This window comes from Rana temporaria, chromosome 10 (genome assembly GCF_905171775.1).
Source record: "Rana temporaria chromosome 10, aRanTem1.1, whole genome shotgun sequence".
NCBI classification, from domain to species: Eukaryota; Metazoa; Chordata; class Amphibia; order Anura; family Ranidae; genus Rana; species Rana temporaria.
Genome location: NC_053498.1, coordinates 19,298,848 through 19,318,230, shown reverse-complemented (window position 1 = coordinate 19,318,230; position 19,383 = coordinate 19,298,848). Strand labels below are relative to the sequence as shown.

The 19,383-nt window shown below is 45.3% G+C and overlaps 1 protein-coding gene across 1 annotated transcript in view; it reads right to left on the bottom strand.

Moving 5' to 3' along the window:
* Positions 1 to 18,558, bottom strand: part of LOC120916388 (fish-egg lectin-like) — a 45,654-nt gene extending 27,096 nt beyond the window's left edge. The window contains exon 1 of the mRNA XM_040327337.1: positions 18,477 to 18,558. Within this exon, the coding sequence (XP_040183271.1) occupies positions 18,477 to 18,531 (55 nt within the window). The 5' untranslated portion in view covers positions 18,532 to 18,558. The remainder of the gene's footprint in view (positions 1 to 18,476) is intronic.
* Between the last annotated feature and the right edge of the window lie 825 nt (positions 18,559 to 19,383).

Sequence of the window (19,383 nt, the reverse complement as noted above, 5' to 3'; positions counted from 1 at the left end):
CCAAGGGAGGGGGCGAGCACGACACTCCACACCAGGGAGAAAGCCTTGCATTACTGTGTGGAGTTACAGACAGAAGAACAGGAAGTGAGGATTTCTCAGAAGAAATAAGGACATTTAAAAGCAAAATGGAAGGATGAGGTAAGTGAAGGATGATTGCACCAAGGTAAAGGAAGCTATTTAGGGGGAAAAAAATTGTACTTTTACAACCCCTTTAACCACTTAAGGACCCCTTCACCCGATCGCCGCCGGTGTCCCGCGATCGGTCCTCCGGAGCTGAAGAACGAGGAGAGCTGTGTGTAAACACAGCTTCCCCGTTCTTCACTGTGGCAGTGTCAGCGATCGTGTGTACAGGGCATGATTAGCATCAGAGAAAGGTTCCTGAGGAGTGAGGAAAGTGCAGGGATATGCCATCCTACCTGGAAGCCCCTCCACTTGGGCACTGACCGCCCCTCTGGACAGCCGCTTTCGGCACACCTGAGACCTTCTTCTACTGCTCATCATTGTACATCCTGTAAGTGTTCCCGGTTGAGTCCCTTCCTGCCAGGCTTGTGTATTGCCAAACTTCAATTTCAATATAGTTCTGCTTTCTGTAACTGGACTGAGGGGCAGATCCACAAAAGAATTACGCCGGCGTATCTATTGATACACCGGCGTAATTTAAAATTTCCCACGTCGTATCTTTATTTTGTATCTACAAAACAAGATACGACGGCATCTGGGATCGATCCGACAGGCGTACGTCTTAGTACGCCGTCGGATCTTAGATGCAATTTTTCGGCGGCCGCTAGGTGGCGTTTCCGTCGAATTCCGCGTCGAGTATGCAAATTAGCTAGTTACGATCCACGAACGTACGCCCGCCCGGCGCATTTTTTTTATGTCGTTTGCGTTCGGCTTTTTCCGGCGTATAGTTAAAGCTACTATATGGTGGCGTACTCAATGTTAAGTATGGCCGTCGTTCCCGCCTCGCATTTTGAATTTTTTACGTTGTTTGTGTAAGTCGTTGCGAATAGGGATTTGCGTAGAATGACGTCACCATCGTGAGCATTGGCTTTTTCTGGGTTAATTTCGAGCATGCGCACTGGGATACCCCCACGGACGGCGCATGCGCAGTTAAAAAAAAAACGTTGTTTACGTCGGGTCACGACCTATTTACATAAAACACGCCCCCATCACAGAGATTTGAATGCCGCGCCATTACGCCGCCGTAACTTACGGCGCAAATTCTTTGAGGATTCGAAAAAAATAAAGTAAGTTACGGCGGCGTAGTGTATCTTAGATACGCTACGCCCGGCGGAATAATGCGCCGCTGTACATGGATCTGCCCCAGAGTGTATTCTGCCTCCGCACCACGTTGCACCTATCCACACACTAACGTAATTTATGTACTGCATGCTGGATTACCTTTTTTTGTTCTCTGCTTAACTCAATAAATACAGATTAAAAAATAAATAAAATTATATAAATATTTTCCTTCCCCTAGTCTGTAACTGGACAGTGAAAATGAAAAAAGACTTGACTGCTGGAAATTCTAAAATGTTATATTCAGACAAAGTGAGACGTTTGTTTAACAATATTTCTCTGGTAATAACAAAGAAAACAATTGCACGCAACAACGTTTATTTGGTCTTAAACTTTTTTGAAATGAGACAAGAAGTCCTAGCTAGCACTTTTAGTAGTAATGCAAATCATTGGAGAAATACAAGAATACCCAAACACCAACTGAAAGGGATAGAAGGAGAAAGCAGTCTATTAGCTAGATTCAGGTAGAGTTAGGTCGGTGTATCAGTAGATACGCCGACCTAACTCGGAATCTGCGCCGACCTAAGTTTAAGTGTATTCTCAAACTGAGATACACTTAAACCTATTTAAGATACGATGGCCTGCGCCGTCCTATCTTAGGGTGCAATATTTAGGCTGGCCGCTAGGTGGCGCTTCCATTGCGGTCGGCGTAGAATATGTAAATCACTAGATACGCCTATTCACGAACGTACGCCCGGCCGACGCAGTACAGATACGCCATTTACGTAACGCTTTATCAGGCCTAAAGTTATTCCATCAAATAGTTGGAATAGTAATGTTAAAGTATGGCCGCCGTTCCCGCTTCTAAATTCGAAAATTTATGTCGTTTGCGTAAGTCGTCCGTAAATAGGGATTTACGTCATTTACGTCCACGTCGAAATCAATAGGCCCGTGCGGCGTACGTTGCCGCAATGCACACTGGGAAATGTAGGCGGCTGGCGCATGCGCCGTTCCAAAAAAACGTCAATCACGTCAGGTCAAGCCCCATTAACATAAAACACGCCCCCTCAGCTAAATTTGAATTAGCCGCCCTTACGCCCGCCCGCTTTAGGCTACGCCGCCGTAACTTAGCAGGCAAGTACTAGGTGAATCATGTACTTGCCTCGCTAACTTACGGCGGCGTAGCCTAAATGCCATAAGCTACGCCACCGCAAGTATGCGCTCGCCATCCTGAATCTAGCTATATGTATTAACCTCGGCAATAGATTGCTCTGCTTGGTCTTGTGTTATGGCCATATCAGTTATTTATTGTCTGCACATCGATAGATGTCACCAGTTGGGGTGAGAAGCCAGACATAGCCGTTGTCGTAAGTGACGTGTTTGAATGTGGCGCAGAAGTCTAACTGGGTCCAGGATGTTCCGGTTGGGGTTTCGGCCTTGATTCCATCCCTGAAAAAAAAAAAAAAATTCTCAATTATAGAACATAAAAAAATAATATTAAATATAGCATTTCCTCAAAAGAAAAAAATATGGAATACCAGACAAAGTAGCAACTCAGAAAGCTATGGGATTTGCTAGAATAAGCTTTACAGACTGACCAAATGGTCACAATGCAAAAAAAAAACACATGGTCACAGTGGTAGCGTTTTTGCGCGTTTTTGAAAGTTTTTTAATGTCTGGCGTTTTTACAGCTATATTGCTGGAGCCACAGAACGCCCTGGTCCCGCGTTTTTTTTACAGCTCAAAAACGCCTATGCCATTTGCAGCTCAAAAACACCTATGTGGGCATGATGCCATAGAATAACATGGACAGGCTGTAAAAAAACTCTCAGAAAAGTGGCTGTAATTAGTGTTGAGCGGAATACGCCATATTCGATTTCGCGATATATCACGAATATATAGCCGAATATTCGAGAAATATTCGCTAAAATCGAATATTCGTGATATTTTATCGAAATGAAATGTTTGCGAAATTTCGCTATTGCGAATGCGAAAATAATTGCGAAATTTCGACAACTGCTGTAGGAGCACTCTGATTGGCTCAGAATATTCGCGATATTTTAGCGAAATTTCGCAAAATGCGAATGCGATATTTACTGCGGAATTTCGACAACTGCTGTAGGAGCACTCTGATTGGCTCAGAATATTCGCGATATTTTATCGAAATTTCGCAAAATGCGAATGCGATATTTACTGCGGAATTTCGACAACTGCTGTAGGAGCACTCTGATTGGCTCAGAATATTCGTGATATTTTATCGAAATTTCGCAAAATGCGAATGCGATATTTACTGCGGAATTTCGACAACTGCTGTAGGAGCACTCTGATTGGCTCAGAATATTCGTGATATTTTATCGAAATTTCGCAAAATGCGAATGCGATATTTACTGCGGAATTTCGACAACTGCTGTAGGAGCACTCTGATTGGCTCAGAATATTCGTGATGTTTTATCGAAATTTCGCAAAATGCGAATGCGATATTTATTGCGGAATTTCGACTACTGCTGTAGGAGCACTCTGATTGGCTCTGATGCAAAAGAAGGGCGAAGAAAATAATCGCGCAATATTCCTATTGCAGAATAATCGCATTGCGAATTTTCAGCAATATAAAATGATCGCTTCAGCTACTCGGCCCAAGGTCTCTAATCATACCAGCAATGCTTTTAGACGTCGATGGAGATCTCTAGGATGTGATCTGTTCTAAAAATAAAATTGAAAAAATCAGAATATTCGGAATAGCGAATATTGACCGCGAAATTCGCGAATACTCGAATATGCCATATTCGAGCCGAATATTCGCAATACGAATATTCGTGAGCAACACTAGCTGTAAAAACGCCAGTGGAAATGAAGCCTTACCATTAACACTTTGCCAAAAGTAACAATCTTAAATACATAGGGGCAGATCCACAGAGATCAGCACCCGCGCAGCGTATCAGAGATACAATACGCCGCCGTACCTTACCTGGCTTTAAATCGAATCCATAAAGATTTCGCGCCATAAGTTACGGCGGCGTTGTGTATCTCAAGCGGCGTAACGGCGCGGAATTCTAATGTGGCGAGTAGGGGGCGTGTTTCATTTAAATGAAGCACGTCCCCGCGCCGAACGAACTGCGCATGCTCCGTTCCTAAATTTCCCGCCGCGCATTGCGCTAAATGACGTCGCAAGGACGTCATTGTTTTGACGTGGACGTCAATTACGTCCATCCCGATTCACGGACGACTTACGCAAACAAATTTTTTTTTTTTAAATGATACGCAGGAACGACGGCCATACTTAACATTGAGTACGCCACCTTATAGCAGGTTTAACTATACGCCGAAAAAAGCCGACTAGAGACGACGTAAAAGAATGCGACGGCCGCTCGTACGTTCGTGAATCGTTGGAAATAGCTAATTTGCATACTCGACGCGGAAAACGAGGGGAACGCCACCCAGCGGACGCCGAAGAATTGCATCTTAGATCCGAAGGCGTACGAAGACGTACGCCTGTCGGATCTAACCCAGATGCCGTCGTATCCTGTTTTGAGGATTCAAAACAAAGATACGACGCGGGAAATTTGAAAGTAGATACGCTGGCGTACTCGCTTTGTGGATCTGCCCCTGAATGTGGGACGTCCACGTTTTGACGTTTTGACGTGGACGTAAATTACGTCCATCCCGATTCACGGACGACTTACGTCAACGAAAAAAAAAATATTCAAATTAAACGCGGGAACGACCGCCATACTTAACATAGCAGGTGTAACTATAGGCCACAAAATAGCAGCTTTAACTATACGCCGGAAAAAGACAAACGGAAACGACGTAAAAGAATGCGACGGCCGCTCGTACGTTCGTGGATCGTCGGAAATAGCTAATTTGCATACTTGACGCGGAAAACGACGTGAACGCCACCCAGCGGACGCCGAAGAATTGCATCTTAGATCCGAAGGTGTACGAAGACGTACTCCTGTCGGATCTAACCCAGATGCCGTCGTATCTTGTTTTGAGGATTCAAACCAACGATACGACGCGGGTAATTTGAAAGTACGCCGGCGTATCAGTAGAAACGCCGGTGTACTCGCTCTGTGGATCTGCCCCAATGATGAAAAAAAGAAAAGAAAATACCTTCTGAACACGTTGCCTGCTGAGTCGACACCATACACAGAACCATCGGTGCCAACCTCTACCATTACCAGATTGCCTTTAACCGGTTGCCATTGGGTTCCCCGGCAGGCTGTTGAGTTGACATTGTAGCGGAATAAAATATTGGTGGCGCTGTCGACTCCCCAGCAGCCCAATGGACCACAGCTGTAATATTTCAGTGACCCATCCAGTGGGGTCCAGGCTACAGCAGAAGATCCTGAAACTGTGCAACTCTGTCTCAAGCAGAAGACGCCGTCCTGTGCATTCACTCCACCCAAGAACTTATTACCTCCAGCATCCACCTGCTTCAAGAGCCCTGTTGTAGAAACAAGAAATGCAACATTGGTCCATTAAATTGAAGGAGAGAGGATTAAACAATTGTTAAATGGGATTGACACCCTCCTATGTAGTGGCTGCATGGCTGCATCACAACGTTGCTTATAGCATAGTTGCCAAGGGCCAGATTCACGCAGGGCAGCGGCGGCGACACCGCCGCAATTTTTCATCAAGTGCCTGATTCACCAAGCACTTGCGATGAAAACTACGCCGGCGGCCTTCCGCGCAAGGCGGGCCAATTTAAATGGGCGTGTGCCATTTAAATTAGGCGCGCTCCCGCGCCGGACCTACTGCGCATGCTCCGTTTCTTAACTCCCGCCGTGCTTTGCGCGCCGTGACGTCATTTTTTTGAACGGCGACGCGTGTAGCGTAATTCCGTATTCCCGGACGGCTTACGCAAACAACGTTATTTTTTAAATTTCGACGCGGGAACGACGGCCATACTTTACACAGCAATACGATTGCTGTGTAAAGTTAAGGCACCAAAAAAAAATGACTAACTTAGCGACGGGAAACTAGACTAGCGGCGACGTAGCGAATGCGAAAAACCGTCGGGGATCGCCGTAACTCTTAATTTGCATACCCGACGCTGGTTTACGACGCAAACTCCCCCCAGCGGCGGCCGCGGTATTGCATCTTAAGATCCGACAGTGTAAAACAATTACACCTGTCGGATCTTAGGAATATCTATGCGTAACTGATTCTATGGATCAGTCGCATAGATAGAAACAGAGATACGACGGCGTATCAGGAGATACGCCGTTGTATCTCATTTGTGAATCTGGCCCCAAGTGTTCTTTGTAGGCCAAACTTTAAGGTGACCAGATTTTTTAAATGAAATACAGGGACATATTTTTTTACTGGTAATGGCGGCAATTGGCAACTCTGCCCGTCACTGCCGCCGCCCGCCTCACAGCCTGTCAAGTCTTACTCTTCGGGCCCCAGGCTACTACTGGGTGGGGAGCGGAGGAAGATCACTCCGCCAGGGAAGGCAAGCAAAAAAGCAGGCAGGCGGCTGGCCGGGACTTGAGCCAAGGCAGAAGAACATGGGAGCGCAGCTGAATGGGCATGCTCCCAAAACTGAAGAAATATTCCCTTCGCTCTGACCAGCACATAATCATCAGAAAGGGGCACAGATAATGGAAAAAATACACCCCCCTATGTTAGTAGGAGCGGGGGGAGGGGGGGGTGTAATTTAGTTTTTTTTTTTAATTCTGCACTGACTGTCTTTGAAATTCCCCCAGCCCCTGTCCAAATCCATTCCGGGGACAAAACCGGGGACAGACTTGGTCCTGGGACAGTGTCCTTAATCCGGGGATGTCTGGTCACCCTACCAAACTTCTATTTCACAAAATGAGTGGCGTACCTCAAATCCAATAGGGACAGCCGGGCAGCCATTTTTTCCTTGTCACAAGTAAGTTTCCTTTGGAAAAACTGTTATATTTATGTTACAGTATATATCATATCATATAGTATATATCAAGTATTGACTTTTGAAACACCATGGGCCGGATTCAGAAAGAAGATACGACGGCGTATTTCCTGATACGCCATCGTATCTCTGAGTCCGGCCGTCGTATCTATGCGCCTGATTCATAGAATCAGGTTACGCATAGATATGCCTAAGATCCGACAGGTGTAAGTGACTTACACCGTCGGATGTTAGGCTGCAATTCCAGGCCGGCCGCTAGGTGGCGCTTCCGTATCTTTTACGCGTCGAATATGCAAATGAGCATTTACACCGATTCAGAAATGAACGACCGCCGGCGTTTTTTTTTTACGTCGTTTGCGTTCGGCTTTTTCCGGCGGAAAGTTACCCCTGCTATAGGAGGGGTTAAGTGCGGCGTATCCTATGTTAAGTATGGCCGTCGTTCCCGCGCCAAGTTTTGAATTTTTTTACGTCGTTTGCGTAAGTCGTTCGCGAATACGGCCGGACCTAATTTACGTTAACATCGAAACCAATGACGTCCTTGCGACGTCATTTGGAGCAATGCACGCTGGGAAAATTTGCGGACGGCGCATGCGCTGTTCGATCGGCCGGGAGATTTACGATACGCCGCCGCAACTTTAGAGGCAAGTGCTTTTTGAATAAAGCACTTGCCTCAAAAAATTGCGGCGGCGTAACGTAAATCAGATCTAAAGATCCGCTAACCTATCTGAATCTAGCCCCATGTTTTCCAATTGTGGAATAGACTCCCTCAAGAGGTGGGTCTGGCCAGCTCAGTAGATTTCTCTATAACTGAATACTAAGATTTATAGGTAAAGTTGATCCAGGAAAAATCCGATTGCCTCTCTGGGGGATCAGGAAGCTTTTTTTTCCCCTGCTGTAGCAAATTGGATCATGCCTTGCTGGGGGTTTTCACCTTCCTCTGGATCAACTGTGGGTATAGGATTGTATGATTTTTTCTATTGGTTGATAGAATGGACTAGATGGACTTGTGTCTTTTTTCAACCTGACTATGTAACAATATAGACTGAGGGGCAGATCCTCAAAGATCTGCACCGGCGCAGCGCCGGCGTACTTTCAAATTACCCGCGTCGTATCGTTGTCTTGAATCCTCAAAACAAGATACGACTACGCCGCCGTAACTTACCTGCCTTTGGTTTAAATCCAGAAAGAATTTGCGCCGTAAGTTACGACGGCATAGTGTATTTCTCGCGGCGTAAGGGCGCGGGATTCAAATGCGGCGAGTAGGGGGCGTGTTTCATTTAAATGAAGCGCGTCCCCGCGCCGAATGAACTGCGCATGCCCCGTCCGCCAAAACTCGCATTGCTCCAAATGACGTCGCAAGGACGTCATTGTTTTCGTTGTGAACGTAAATGGCGTCCAGCCCCATTCACGGACGACTTACGCAAACAACGTAAAATTTTCAAAATTATACGCGGGAACGACGGCCATACTTAACATTGAGTACGCCACCAAATAGCAGGTTTAACTATACGCCGAAAAAAGCCGTCTAGAGACGACGTAAAAGAATGCGACGGCCGCTCGTACGTTCGTGAATCGTTGGAAATAGCTAATTTGCATACTCGACGCGGAAAACGAGGGGAACGCCACCCAGCGGACGCCGAAGAATTGCATCTTAGATCCGAAGGCGTACGAAGACGTACGCCTGTCAGATCTAACCCAGATGCCGTCGTATCTTGTTTTGAGGATTCAAAACAAAGATACGACGCAGGAAATTTGAAAGTACGCCGGCGTATCAGTAGATATACGCCGGCGTACTCGCTTTGTGGATCTGCCCCTGAATGTGGGAGAAAACACAACGGATTTCACAGAGATGGACCATTGTAATTGATGATGGCATTGGGGAACCTGATTTGCCCAGTAGGGTGTGCTGTAGCTTAAAGCAGAACTTTGACCATTTACAAAAAAAAAAGTGCTTAACCCCTAATTCTAAGAGCACCTGCAAAGTCACACAAATATCCGATCAATACATAGAACCAAATGGTATGTAGAGTGGCTGGGACTTTAATAGGTACAAAACCAGAAAACCACATTAATATATATATATTTTTTTTTTAATTAAGTGACAGATAAAATATTACATCTTCTAAGCCATACTTGTAAAATGTACTCAGCATGTCAGATTTAGTTCAGAAATTCTCCCCCCCCCCCCCTCCTTTTAGACTGTATACATTAATGATAATATAACCATCCTCCTCTTCTTGAGGGAGACACATAGGGCCGGATTCACAAAGACGTACGCCAACGTATCTACAGATACGTCGTCGTAAGTCCAAATGTGCGCCGTCGTATCTATGCGCTGATTCTCTAAATCAGATACGCCTGAATTGTGGCAAGATACGACCGACGTAAGTCTCCTACGCCGTCGTATCTTGGGTGCATATTTACGCTGGCCGCTAGGGGTGCTTCCGTTGATTTACGCGTTGAATATGTAAATGAGCGAGATACGCCGATTCACAAACGTACTTGCGCCCGTCGCTGTAATCTACGACGTTTACGTAAGGCGTTTTTGGGATATGGGAGCAAGTGCTTTGTGAATACTCAGCTTGCCTCTCAATGTTACGTCGGCGTAGCCTATATGAGATGCGCTACGCCGGCACAAAGATACGCAAATGTACCTGAATCTGGCCCATAATATATTTGCAAAAGATGCATTTCGAGACTTTCTCTTTCTCAGGGGCAGACTATTGGACCTTTACTGTGCAATAGTTAGAAACCATATAATGAGCACAAGATGGCCTGAAATCAGAGAGTTAAAACCATGGTAGCTTAAGGCCCCATTCACACCTGAGCGTTTTGTCGCCTGAAGCGTGACGCTCCAAAACGCTAGAGGGGAAAAAATACATTATTCTCTATGGAGATGGTTCACATCTCCACTCCAAAACGCCTGACGCCGAACGCCTGAAGCTCAAACAAGTTCCGGACCCTTTTTTGTCGCGCGAATTGGGCGGTTTGGGCGTTTTTGAGCGTTTGTATTTCCCATAGAAAGTAATGGAAACGCTCGATTCAAGTGTCTAGCGCGACAACAAGCGTCCCAGGTTGCGTGCTCAGATAAAGGGTCTGGTATGGATTCTTTGGGGGAATCCCACGTAATTTTTTTAAAACAAAATTATGCGGGGTTCCCTTTAATATCTATACCAGACCTGATATGAAATTTGGGGGGACCCCCACATTTTAATTTTGGTTCCCTGCACAAGCGTTTCTACGGGCGTTTTGTCGCTTTAATCAATAGAACATTTCACCCAGGCAGAAGATAAAAAAAATGTACAAACATAGCAACAAGTGATGAAAAGATAATAATTTTTCCTATTGGCTAAAATAAAAAATGACGAAGTACAAAAACGTCGGACGACGCTGTATGCAAACGCGCAAATACGCATGAATACACCCGACAAAACGCCGGAAAAAACGACAAAAACCGCTACGCTCAGGTGTGAATGCAGTCTAAGTGTACAGTAGAGAACTGGTCCGTTACATGGAGGATGGGGGGAACCCAGCCAGACTAACGCAGAGAACGTAGGCACTTTAACATGATTACTCTACATTAGGGATGAGCTTCGAGTTCAACTTGAACATTGGCTGTTCGCCCGTTCAGCGAACAATTTGGGGTGTTCGCGGCAAATTCAAAAAGCCACAGAACACCCTAAAAAAGTCTATGGGTGAATCCTAAAGTGCTCAATTTAAAGGTTAATATGCAAGTTATTGTCCTAAAAAGTGTTTGGGGACCTGGGTCCTGCCCCAGGGGACATGTATCAATGCAAAGAAAAGTTGTAAAAATGTCAGTTTTTTCAGGAGCAGTGATTTTAACAATGCTTAAAGTAAAAACAATAAAAGTGAAATATTCCTTTAAATTTCGTACCTGGGGCGTGTCTAAAGTATGCATGTAAATTAGTGCACGTTTCCCATGTTTAGAATTGTCCCTGCATAAAGTGTTATTTCTGAAGGAAAAAAAGTCATTTAAAACTACTCGCGGCTATTCATGAATTGTCGGCTCCGGCAATACAGAGAAAAGTCATTGGAAACAATTACAGGGGTCCCACCCAGTCTATTACCAGGCCCTTCGGGTCTGGTATAAATATTAAGGGGAACCCCTGCCATTTTTTTCAATGACTTTTATCTCTATTGCCGGGTCCTGACAATTCATTAATAGCGCAAGTAGTTTTAAAAATGTGTGGGGGTCCCCCCAAATTCCATAACAGGCCCTTCAGGTCTGGTATGGATATTAAGAGGAACTCCGCTTAATTAAAAAACAAAAACGCAGGGTTCCCCCGAAAAATCCATACCAGACCCTTCCGGGCTTTCCCAGTAACATGGATGGGTGACCCCACCCCCCTCTGATGCAATGGAAACCACCCATCTACGAGACTGGGAAAGCCCAGCGTTTCCCCTTGCGTCGAGAGGATCGGGGTCACGTGACGAGTGGCCCCGCCCTCAGCTACATAAGATCTGTCAGGCTGCATCATTCCCGGGGTGTCTCCGGTGGAGTCAGGATCGTGTGCGTGTTCCTCGCTGGATATCATCGCTGGAGAGTGGAGATCACCCATCGCTGGATACCGAGAATGGATTCCATTGCCGGAGTGGAGATTGAGAGTGGTTTTCTTTTTAATTTTTAATAAAGGACTTATAAAGCTGTTTCTGTGTGGTTTTTAACAATTTTACACTTTTTTTCGGAAATGGTAGGGATACAATGTACCTGTTATCAATTCACATGGGGGGGCCCGGGATCTGGGGGTCCCCTTTGTTAAAGGGGGCTTCCAGATTCGATAAGCCCCCCCGCCGACCCCCACATCCACCAGGCAAGGGTTGTGGGGATAAGGCCCATGTCCCCATCAACATGGGGACATCCTCCCCATGTTGAGGGCATGTGGCCTGGTATGGTTCAGGAGGAGGGGGGGCGCTCTCTCGCCCACACCTCCTTTCCTGCGGCCTTCCAGGTTGCGTGCTCAGATAAAGGGTCTGGTATGGATTCTTTGGGGGAATCCCACGTAATTTTTTTAAAACAAAATTATGTGGGGTTCCCTTTAATATCTATACCAGACCTGATATGAAATTTGGAGGGACCCCCACACTTTAATTTTGGTTCCCTGCACAAAATGTAATTTTTGAAGGAAAAAAAGTTATTTAAAACTCGCACTATTAATGAATTGTCGGGTCCCGGCAATACAGATAAAAGTAATTGAAAAAAATGGCAGGGGTTGCCCTTAATATTCATACCAGACCCAAAGGGTCTTTCAATTACTTTTCTCTGTATTGCCGGGACCGACAATTCATGAATAGCCGCGAGTAGTTTTAAATATTTTTTTTCCCCCTTCGGAAATGACACTTTGTGCAGGGACAATTCTAAACACGGGAAACAAGCGCTACTTTACATGCATACTTTAGGCACCCCCCCAGGTATGACATTTTAAGGAATATTTCACTTTTAGGCCGCGTACACACGATCAGTCCATCCGATGAGAACGGTCCAAAGGACCGTTGTCATTGGTTAACCGATAAAGCTGACTGATGGTCTGATGTGCCTACACACCATAGGTTAAATAACCGAGCATGTCAGAACGCGGTGACGTAAAACACAACGACGTGCTGAAAAAAAAAAATTCAATGCTACCAAGCATGCGTCGACTTGATTCTGAGCATGCGCAGGTTTTAAACCGATGCTTTTGCATACTAACGATCGGTTTTGACCTATCGGTTAGGCGTCCATCGGTTCAATTTAAAAGCAAGTTCCTATTTTTTTGACCGAAGGATAACTAACCGATGGGGCCCACACACGATCAGTTTGGACTGATGAAAACGGTCCTTTAGACCGTTCTCCTCTGGCGATCCTATCGTGTGTACGCGGCCTTATTGTTTCACTTTAAAGCGGTGGTTCCCCCTAAAACAAATTTCTAACAATACATTCGTAAGACCCGTTACACTGCGGGTAGGCTGGCTTTTGTTTTGTTTTTTTAGTACATACCTCGATATCGTCCCTTGGCGGTGGGCGTTCCTAGTTGATTGACGTTCCTCCGACGGGCGCATACTGCGCGTCACGACTTTCCGACAGAAGCCGAACGTCATTGCGCAGGCGCCGTATAGAGTCGGCTCTATACGGCGCCTGCGCAGCGACGTTCGGCTTCTTTCGGAAAGTCGTGACGTCACGTATGTGCCCGTCGGAGGAACGTCAATCAACTAGGAACGCCCACCGCCAAGGGACGAAACTGCGGTATCGAGGTATGTACTAAAAAAACAAAACAAAAGCCAGCCTACCCGCAGTGTAACGGGTCTTACGAATGTATTGTTAGAAATTTGTTTTAGGGGGAACCACCCCTTTAAGCATTATTAAAATCACTGTTCTCGACAAAACGACCGTTTTTAAAACTTTTTTTTGCACTGATACATGCCCCCTGGGGAAAGACCCGGGTCCCCAAACACTTTTTAGGACAATAACTTGCATATTAACTTTTAAAATTTGCACTTTTGATTTCTCACGTGCGAGTCCCATAGACTTTAACGGTGTTTGAATGTTCGCATGAACTTTTGGTCTATTCGCATGTTCTGGATGCGAACTGAATCAGGGCTCGGCTCATCCCAATTCTACATGTTTGACCGCCTCCAGCCAAAAGGGAAAGCAGCAGCGTCAATTATAATTGTATTGTTTCTATAGACTTTTATACAGGGTAATTTGATTGCATCTATGTATAATTTTCTATTATTTATTTTTATTTATTATTTATTATTTATTATTTATTATAATTTACTATTCTTATCTGGTGTGTAATTTATCAAAGATTTACCTGATACAGACATCCAGTCATTGTCCTGGAACTTCAAGACGTTGTTGTCTTTGTTTCTGTTCACACCCCAAACTCCAGCAGGTCCAACAGAAACATGGATGAGCTTTCCAGGAACGTTCTGCCAGTCATTGTCTACCCAGCGGAAAATGTCATCATTATTGTCCACACCGTACACTTCACCAGCGCCGGCATCAATCTGTGTCAGTTTTCCTGGGATTATTGTACACTGAGGATCTGAATTCAAGAAAAGTCATAAAAACAATATATATATATATATATATATATATATATATATATATATATATATATATATACTGTATATATATATATATATATATATATTTTTTTTTTTTTACTTTTTAATTCATTACTATTCCATTTCTGTAACAACAGGATGAACACAAAGACAATTCATTTCACAATCTTATTTAAAATATATATTTTTTAACCACTTAAGACCCGGACCTTTAGGCAGCTAAATGCCCAGGCCAGGTTTTGCGATCCGGCACTGCGTCGCTTTAACAGACAATTGCGCGGTCGTGCGACGTGGCTCCCAAACAAAATTGGCGTCCTTTTTTCCCCACAAATAGATCTTTCTTTTGGTGGTATTTGATCACCTCTGCGGTTTTTATTTTTTGCGCTATAAACAAAAATAGAGCGTCAATTTTGAAAGAAATGCAATATTTTTTACTTTTTGCTATAATAAATATCCCCCAAAAACATATATAAAATATTTTTTTTCCTCAGTTTAGGCCGATACGTATTCGTCTACCTATTTTTGGTAAAAAAAAAATCGCAATAAGCGTTTATCGATTGGTTTGCACAAAATGTATAGTGTTTACAAAATAGGGGATAGTTTTATTATTATTTTTTTTTTACTACTAATGGCGGCGATCAGCGTTTTTTTTCGTGACTGCGACATTATGGCGGACACTTCGGACAATTTTGACACATTTTTGGGACCATTGTCATTTTCACAGCAAAAAATGCATTTAAATTGCATTGTTTATTGTGAAAATGACAGTTGCAGTTTGGGAGTTAACCACAGGGGGCGCTGTAGGGGTTATGTGTCACCTAGTGTGTGTTTACAACTGTAGGGGGGTGTGGCTGTAGGTCTGACATCATCGATCGAGTCTCCCTATATATAAGGGATCACTCGCTCGATGCAGCCGCCACAGTGAAGCACGGGGAAGCCGTGTTTACATACGGCTCTCCCCGTTCTTCAGCTCCGGGGAGCGATCGCGCGAGGGGGCGGCTAGAAACTAGCCGCGCCCTCGTCCCGGATCGCTCCCCGAGGGAATCCGACCGCCGCATGTACCGGGGGGGGGGGGGTCCCCGACCCGCGGAAAGGCATGTACGCCCATATGCCTGTATGTGCCATTCTGTGGACGTATATGTACATGCGGCGGGCGTTGGCCGGTTAAATAAAATTGTAAAAAAAAAACTACTGATACAGTCCACGCCTCATCAGTGCCACCTATCAGTGCCCCTGAGTGCTGCATATAAGTGCCACTGTCACATGACATTAAAATAAAGTATCGGTAATCGAGCACTTGAAAAAAGTATCGGTACTTGTACTCTGTCTTAAAAAAAACACTAATTTGTATATATATAAAATTCTTTCCAAAGGTTTACCATGTTTGTTTAGGGATTTTCAGCTGTCATTTCCTCTTTTCTTTAGTTCTTTCCTCCTTTCCTCACTTCTTTCTTCAATTCTTTCCTCGTTTTTTTACTTATTTCCTCACTTCTTTCCTCCTTTCTTTACTCTTTTTTTCCCCTCCTTAATTTCCGCCTTACCTCTCTTTCTTTCTTTCTTTTTTCCCCATTCTGTTTATCTTTCTCTTTCTTTCTCTCCTCATTTCTTTTTTTTCCCCCACTCTCTTTCTTCTTGCTATTTCTTTCTCTTTTTTCCCTCTTTCTCTTTCTGTCCATTATTTTGCAACGTTCAATTACATTGCAAAAAGAAGTGATGTACAGCAACCCAATGCAATTATTTAAAGGGGTAGTAAACCTTCGTGTTTTTTCACCCTAATGCCTCCTATGCATTACGATGAAAAAACACCTTGCACTCTCCGGCTCCCCTGAGCCCCCGTTTTACTCACCTGAGCCCCAAACTTCAGTGGGCTCGAAACGGCTTGTCGACTCTTCATTGGTTAGATTGATAGCAGCGCAGCCATTGGCTCTCGCTGCTGTTAATCAAATCCAATGACGCAGCACGCTGGGGGGCGGGGCCAAGTCATACACTCAGCGGCTATGGCCGCCGACTGTATCACACAGGAGCTCGCCCGCAACGTAACCCCCTCAGGAGAGAGCTTCCCAGAGGGGGTTAGCTCTTGCAGGGAGGAGCCACCGTGGGCCCCCAGAAGAGGACGATCATATGTACCTCCACTGTGCAAAACGAACTGCACAGTGGAGGTACATATGATATGTTTGTTTTTAAAAAAAAAAAAAAAACAATCTTTACTATCACTTTAACCACTTCAGCCCCGGACCATTTTGCTGGTCAATGACCAGGCCACTTTTTGCGATTCGGCACTGCGTCGCTTTAACTGACAATTACGCGGTCATGCGACATGGCTCTCAAACAAAATTGGCGTCCTTTTTTTAACACAAATAGAGCTTTCTTTTGGTGGTATTTGATCACCTCTGTGGTTTTTATTTTTTGCGCTATAAACAAAAATAGAGCAACAATTTTGAAAAAAAATGAAAGAATATTTTTTACTTTTTGCTGTAATAAATACCCCCCAAAAATATATAAAAAAACGTTTTTTCCTCAGTTTAGGCCGATGCGCATTCTTCTACATTTTTTTTTTCCGAAAATCGCAATAATCATTATTGATTGGTTGGCGCAAAAGATATAGGGGCAGATTCACATATAAATAGATCGGCACAGTGTATCAGAGATACGCTACGCCGCTGTAACTTACTTTTGGCTGGTTCGAATCCTGGAAGAATTTGCGCCGTAAGTTACGGCGGCGTAGTGTATCTCTGGCGGCGGAATTCAAATCGGCGATTAGGGGGCGTGTTTCATTTAAATGAAGCGCGTCCCCGCGCCGAATGAACTGCGCATGCTCCGTTTCTAAATTTCCCGCCGTGCATTGCGCGAAATGACGTCGCAAGGACGTCATTTTTTAAACTTAGACGTGACTTACGTCCATCCCAATTCACGGACGACTTACGCAAAAAAAAATATATAATTTTGACACGGGAACGACGGCCATACTTAACATGGCAAATCTAACTGGACCGCAAAAAAGCAGCTTTAACTATACGCCGCAAAAAGCCGACTAGAGATGAAGTAAGAGAATGCGACGGCCGCCCGTATGTTCGCGGATCGTCGGAAATAGCTAATTTGCATACCCGACGCGGAAAATGACGTGAACGCCACCCAGCGGACGCCAAAGTATTGCCTCTTAGATCCGAAAGGATACCTGTCGGATCTAACCCAGATGCCGTTGTATCTTGGTTTGAGGATTCAAGCCAGGATACGACGCGGGTAATTTGAAAGTACGCCGGCGTATCAGTAGATACGCCGGCGTACTCTGTCTGTGGATCTGCCCCATAGTATCTACAAAATAGGGGGTAGTTTTATGGCATTTTAATTGTATTTATTTTTTTACTAGTAATGGCAGCGATCTGCGATTTTTATCGGTACTGCGACCTTATGGCGGACACTTCGGACACTTTTGACACATTTTTGGGGCCATTGGCATTTTTATAGCGATCGGTGCTGTAAAAATGCATTGATTACTGTAAAAATTTCACTGGCAGGGAAGGGGTTAACACTAGGGGGCGAGGAAGGGGTTTACACATACAGCTCCCTGTAACGAGCGATCGCGCGCGCCCCTAGTGGCTGAAATGGGAAATCACGTAATATTACGTGATTTCGCGCAGCTGAGCCGACCTGCGGCGGCTGGTCGGCAACTGGTTAAAGGGGTTGTAAAGGTAAAACAAATGTTTCCCTAAATAGCTTCCTTTACCTTAGTGCAGTCCTCCTCCACTTACCTCATCCTTCCATTTTGCTTTTAAATGTCCTTATTTCTTCTGAGAAATCCTCACTTCCTGTTCTTCTGTCTGTAACTCCACACAGTAAAGCAAGGCTTTCTCCCTGGTGTGGAGAAAGCCTCTTGAGGGGGGAGGGGGCGAGCAGGAGTGTCAGGACGCCCACTAACAACACAGCTCCTTTCTCTATCTGCAAAGTAGAGAGTGTCCTGACTTGCCTGCTCGCCCCCTCAAGAGGCTTTCTCCACACCAGGGAGAAAGCCTCGCATTACTGTGTGGAGTTACAGGACTGGAGGAGGACTGCACTAAGGTAAAGGAAGCTATTTAGGGGGAAAAAAATTACCTTTACAACCCCTTTAAATTAGCCTGCCCATTCCAAGCTGCCAAATACTGAATTCTGATTGGCTTTAAATAAATGACCGTAGACAACCACTGTGACTACTGTTGTATACAATTTTGAGCAATAATGTCTAACCCTCTCCCTATTATGTGGAAATAATAGGAATGGGAATGGAGAAAGGTCTTACCTCCAGAGGCAGAGATTCCGGCACAAAGCTGGAGGAGGCCCACAGCAAACAACATCTTGGCAGGTGAGGATGGAGGTGTCAGGTATAGAGAGCTGGGAGACTTGGCTCTTTATATATGGGGCTTGGACTCCACCTATCATGGGGATCTGGTCCACCATTGGCAAACAGAAGGAATTTAAAAAAACTAACATAATCCAGTAAGTATTTTCTTCTACGTTTTTGTTAAAGTGATATATATTTAAAATATTACGCAATGTTATTACTGTATTTATCGCGGTATAACGCGCTCCCGCATATACCGCGCACCCCTAAAGTGGCCCCGAATCCTGTGGAAAAAAAGTTTTTTTGGTATTTACAGTTTTGGTGTCTTGCGAGGCGTCCATCGGCGGCCTCGTCGGGTCCGGCGTCCATCTGCGGCTTCAGGTGTCCTCTTCGTCGTGTCCAGGGTCCGTCTGCGGCCTTCGGGTGTCCTTTTCGTCGGGTCCGGGGTCCGTCTGCGGGCTTCGGGTGTCCTCTTCGTCGTGTCCGGGGTCCGTCTGCGGGCTTCGGGTGTCCTCTTCGTCGTGTCCGGGGTCCGTCTGCGGGCTTCGGGTGTCCTCTTCGTCGGGTCCGGGGTCCGTCTGCGGGCTTCGGGTGTCCTCTTCGTCGGGTCCGGGGTCCGTCTGCGGGCTTCGGGTGTCCTCTTCGTCGCGTACGGCGTCCTCGCGTCCTCCCCGCTCGTTTCCCGCGCCGAGTTTGAATACTGCGACGACATATACAGAGCGCAGTACACTCGTGTATTGTCGGGCAGGCTCGGCAACACTCGCGCTCAAGTCCTGTACGTCCAGGACGTGAGTGCGGAAGGAGCCGAGACTGGCCGACTATACCCGAGTGTACTGCGCTCGGTATATGTCGGCGCAGTATTCAA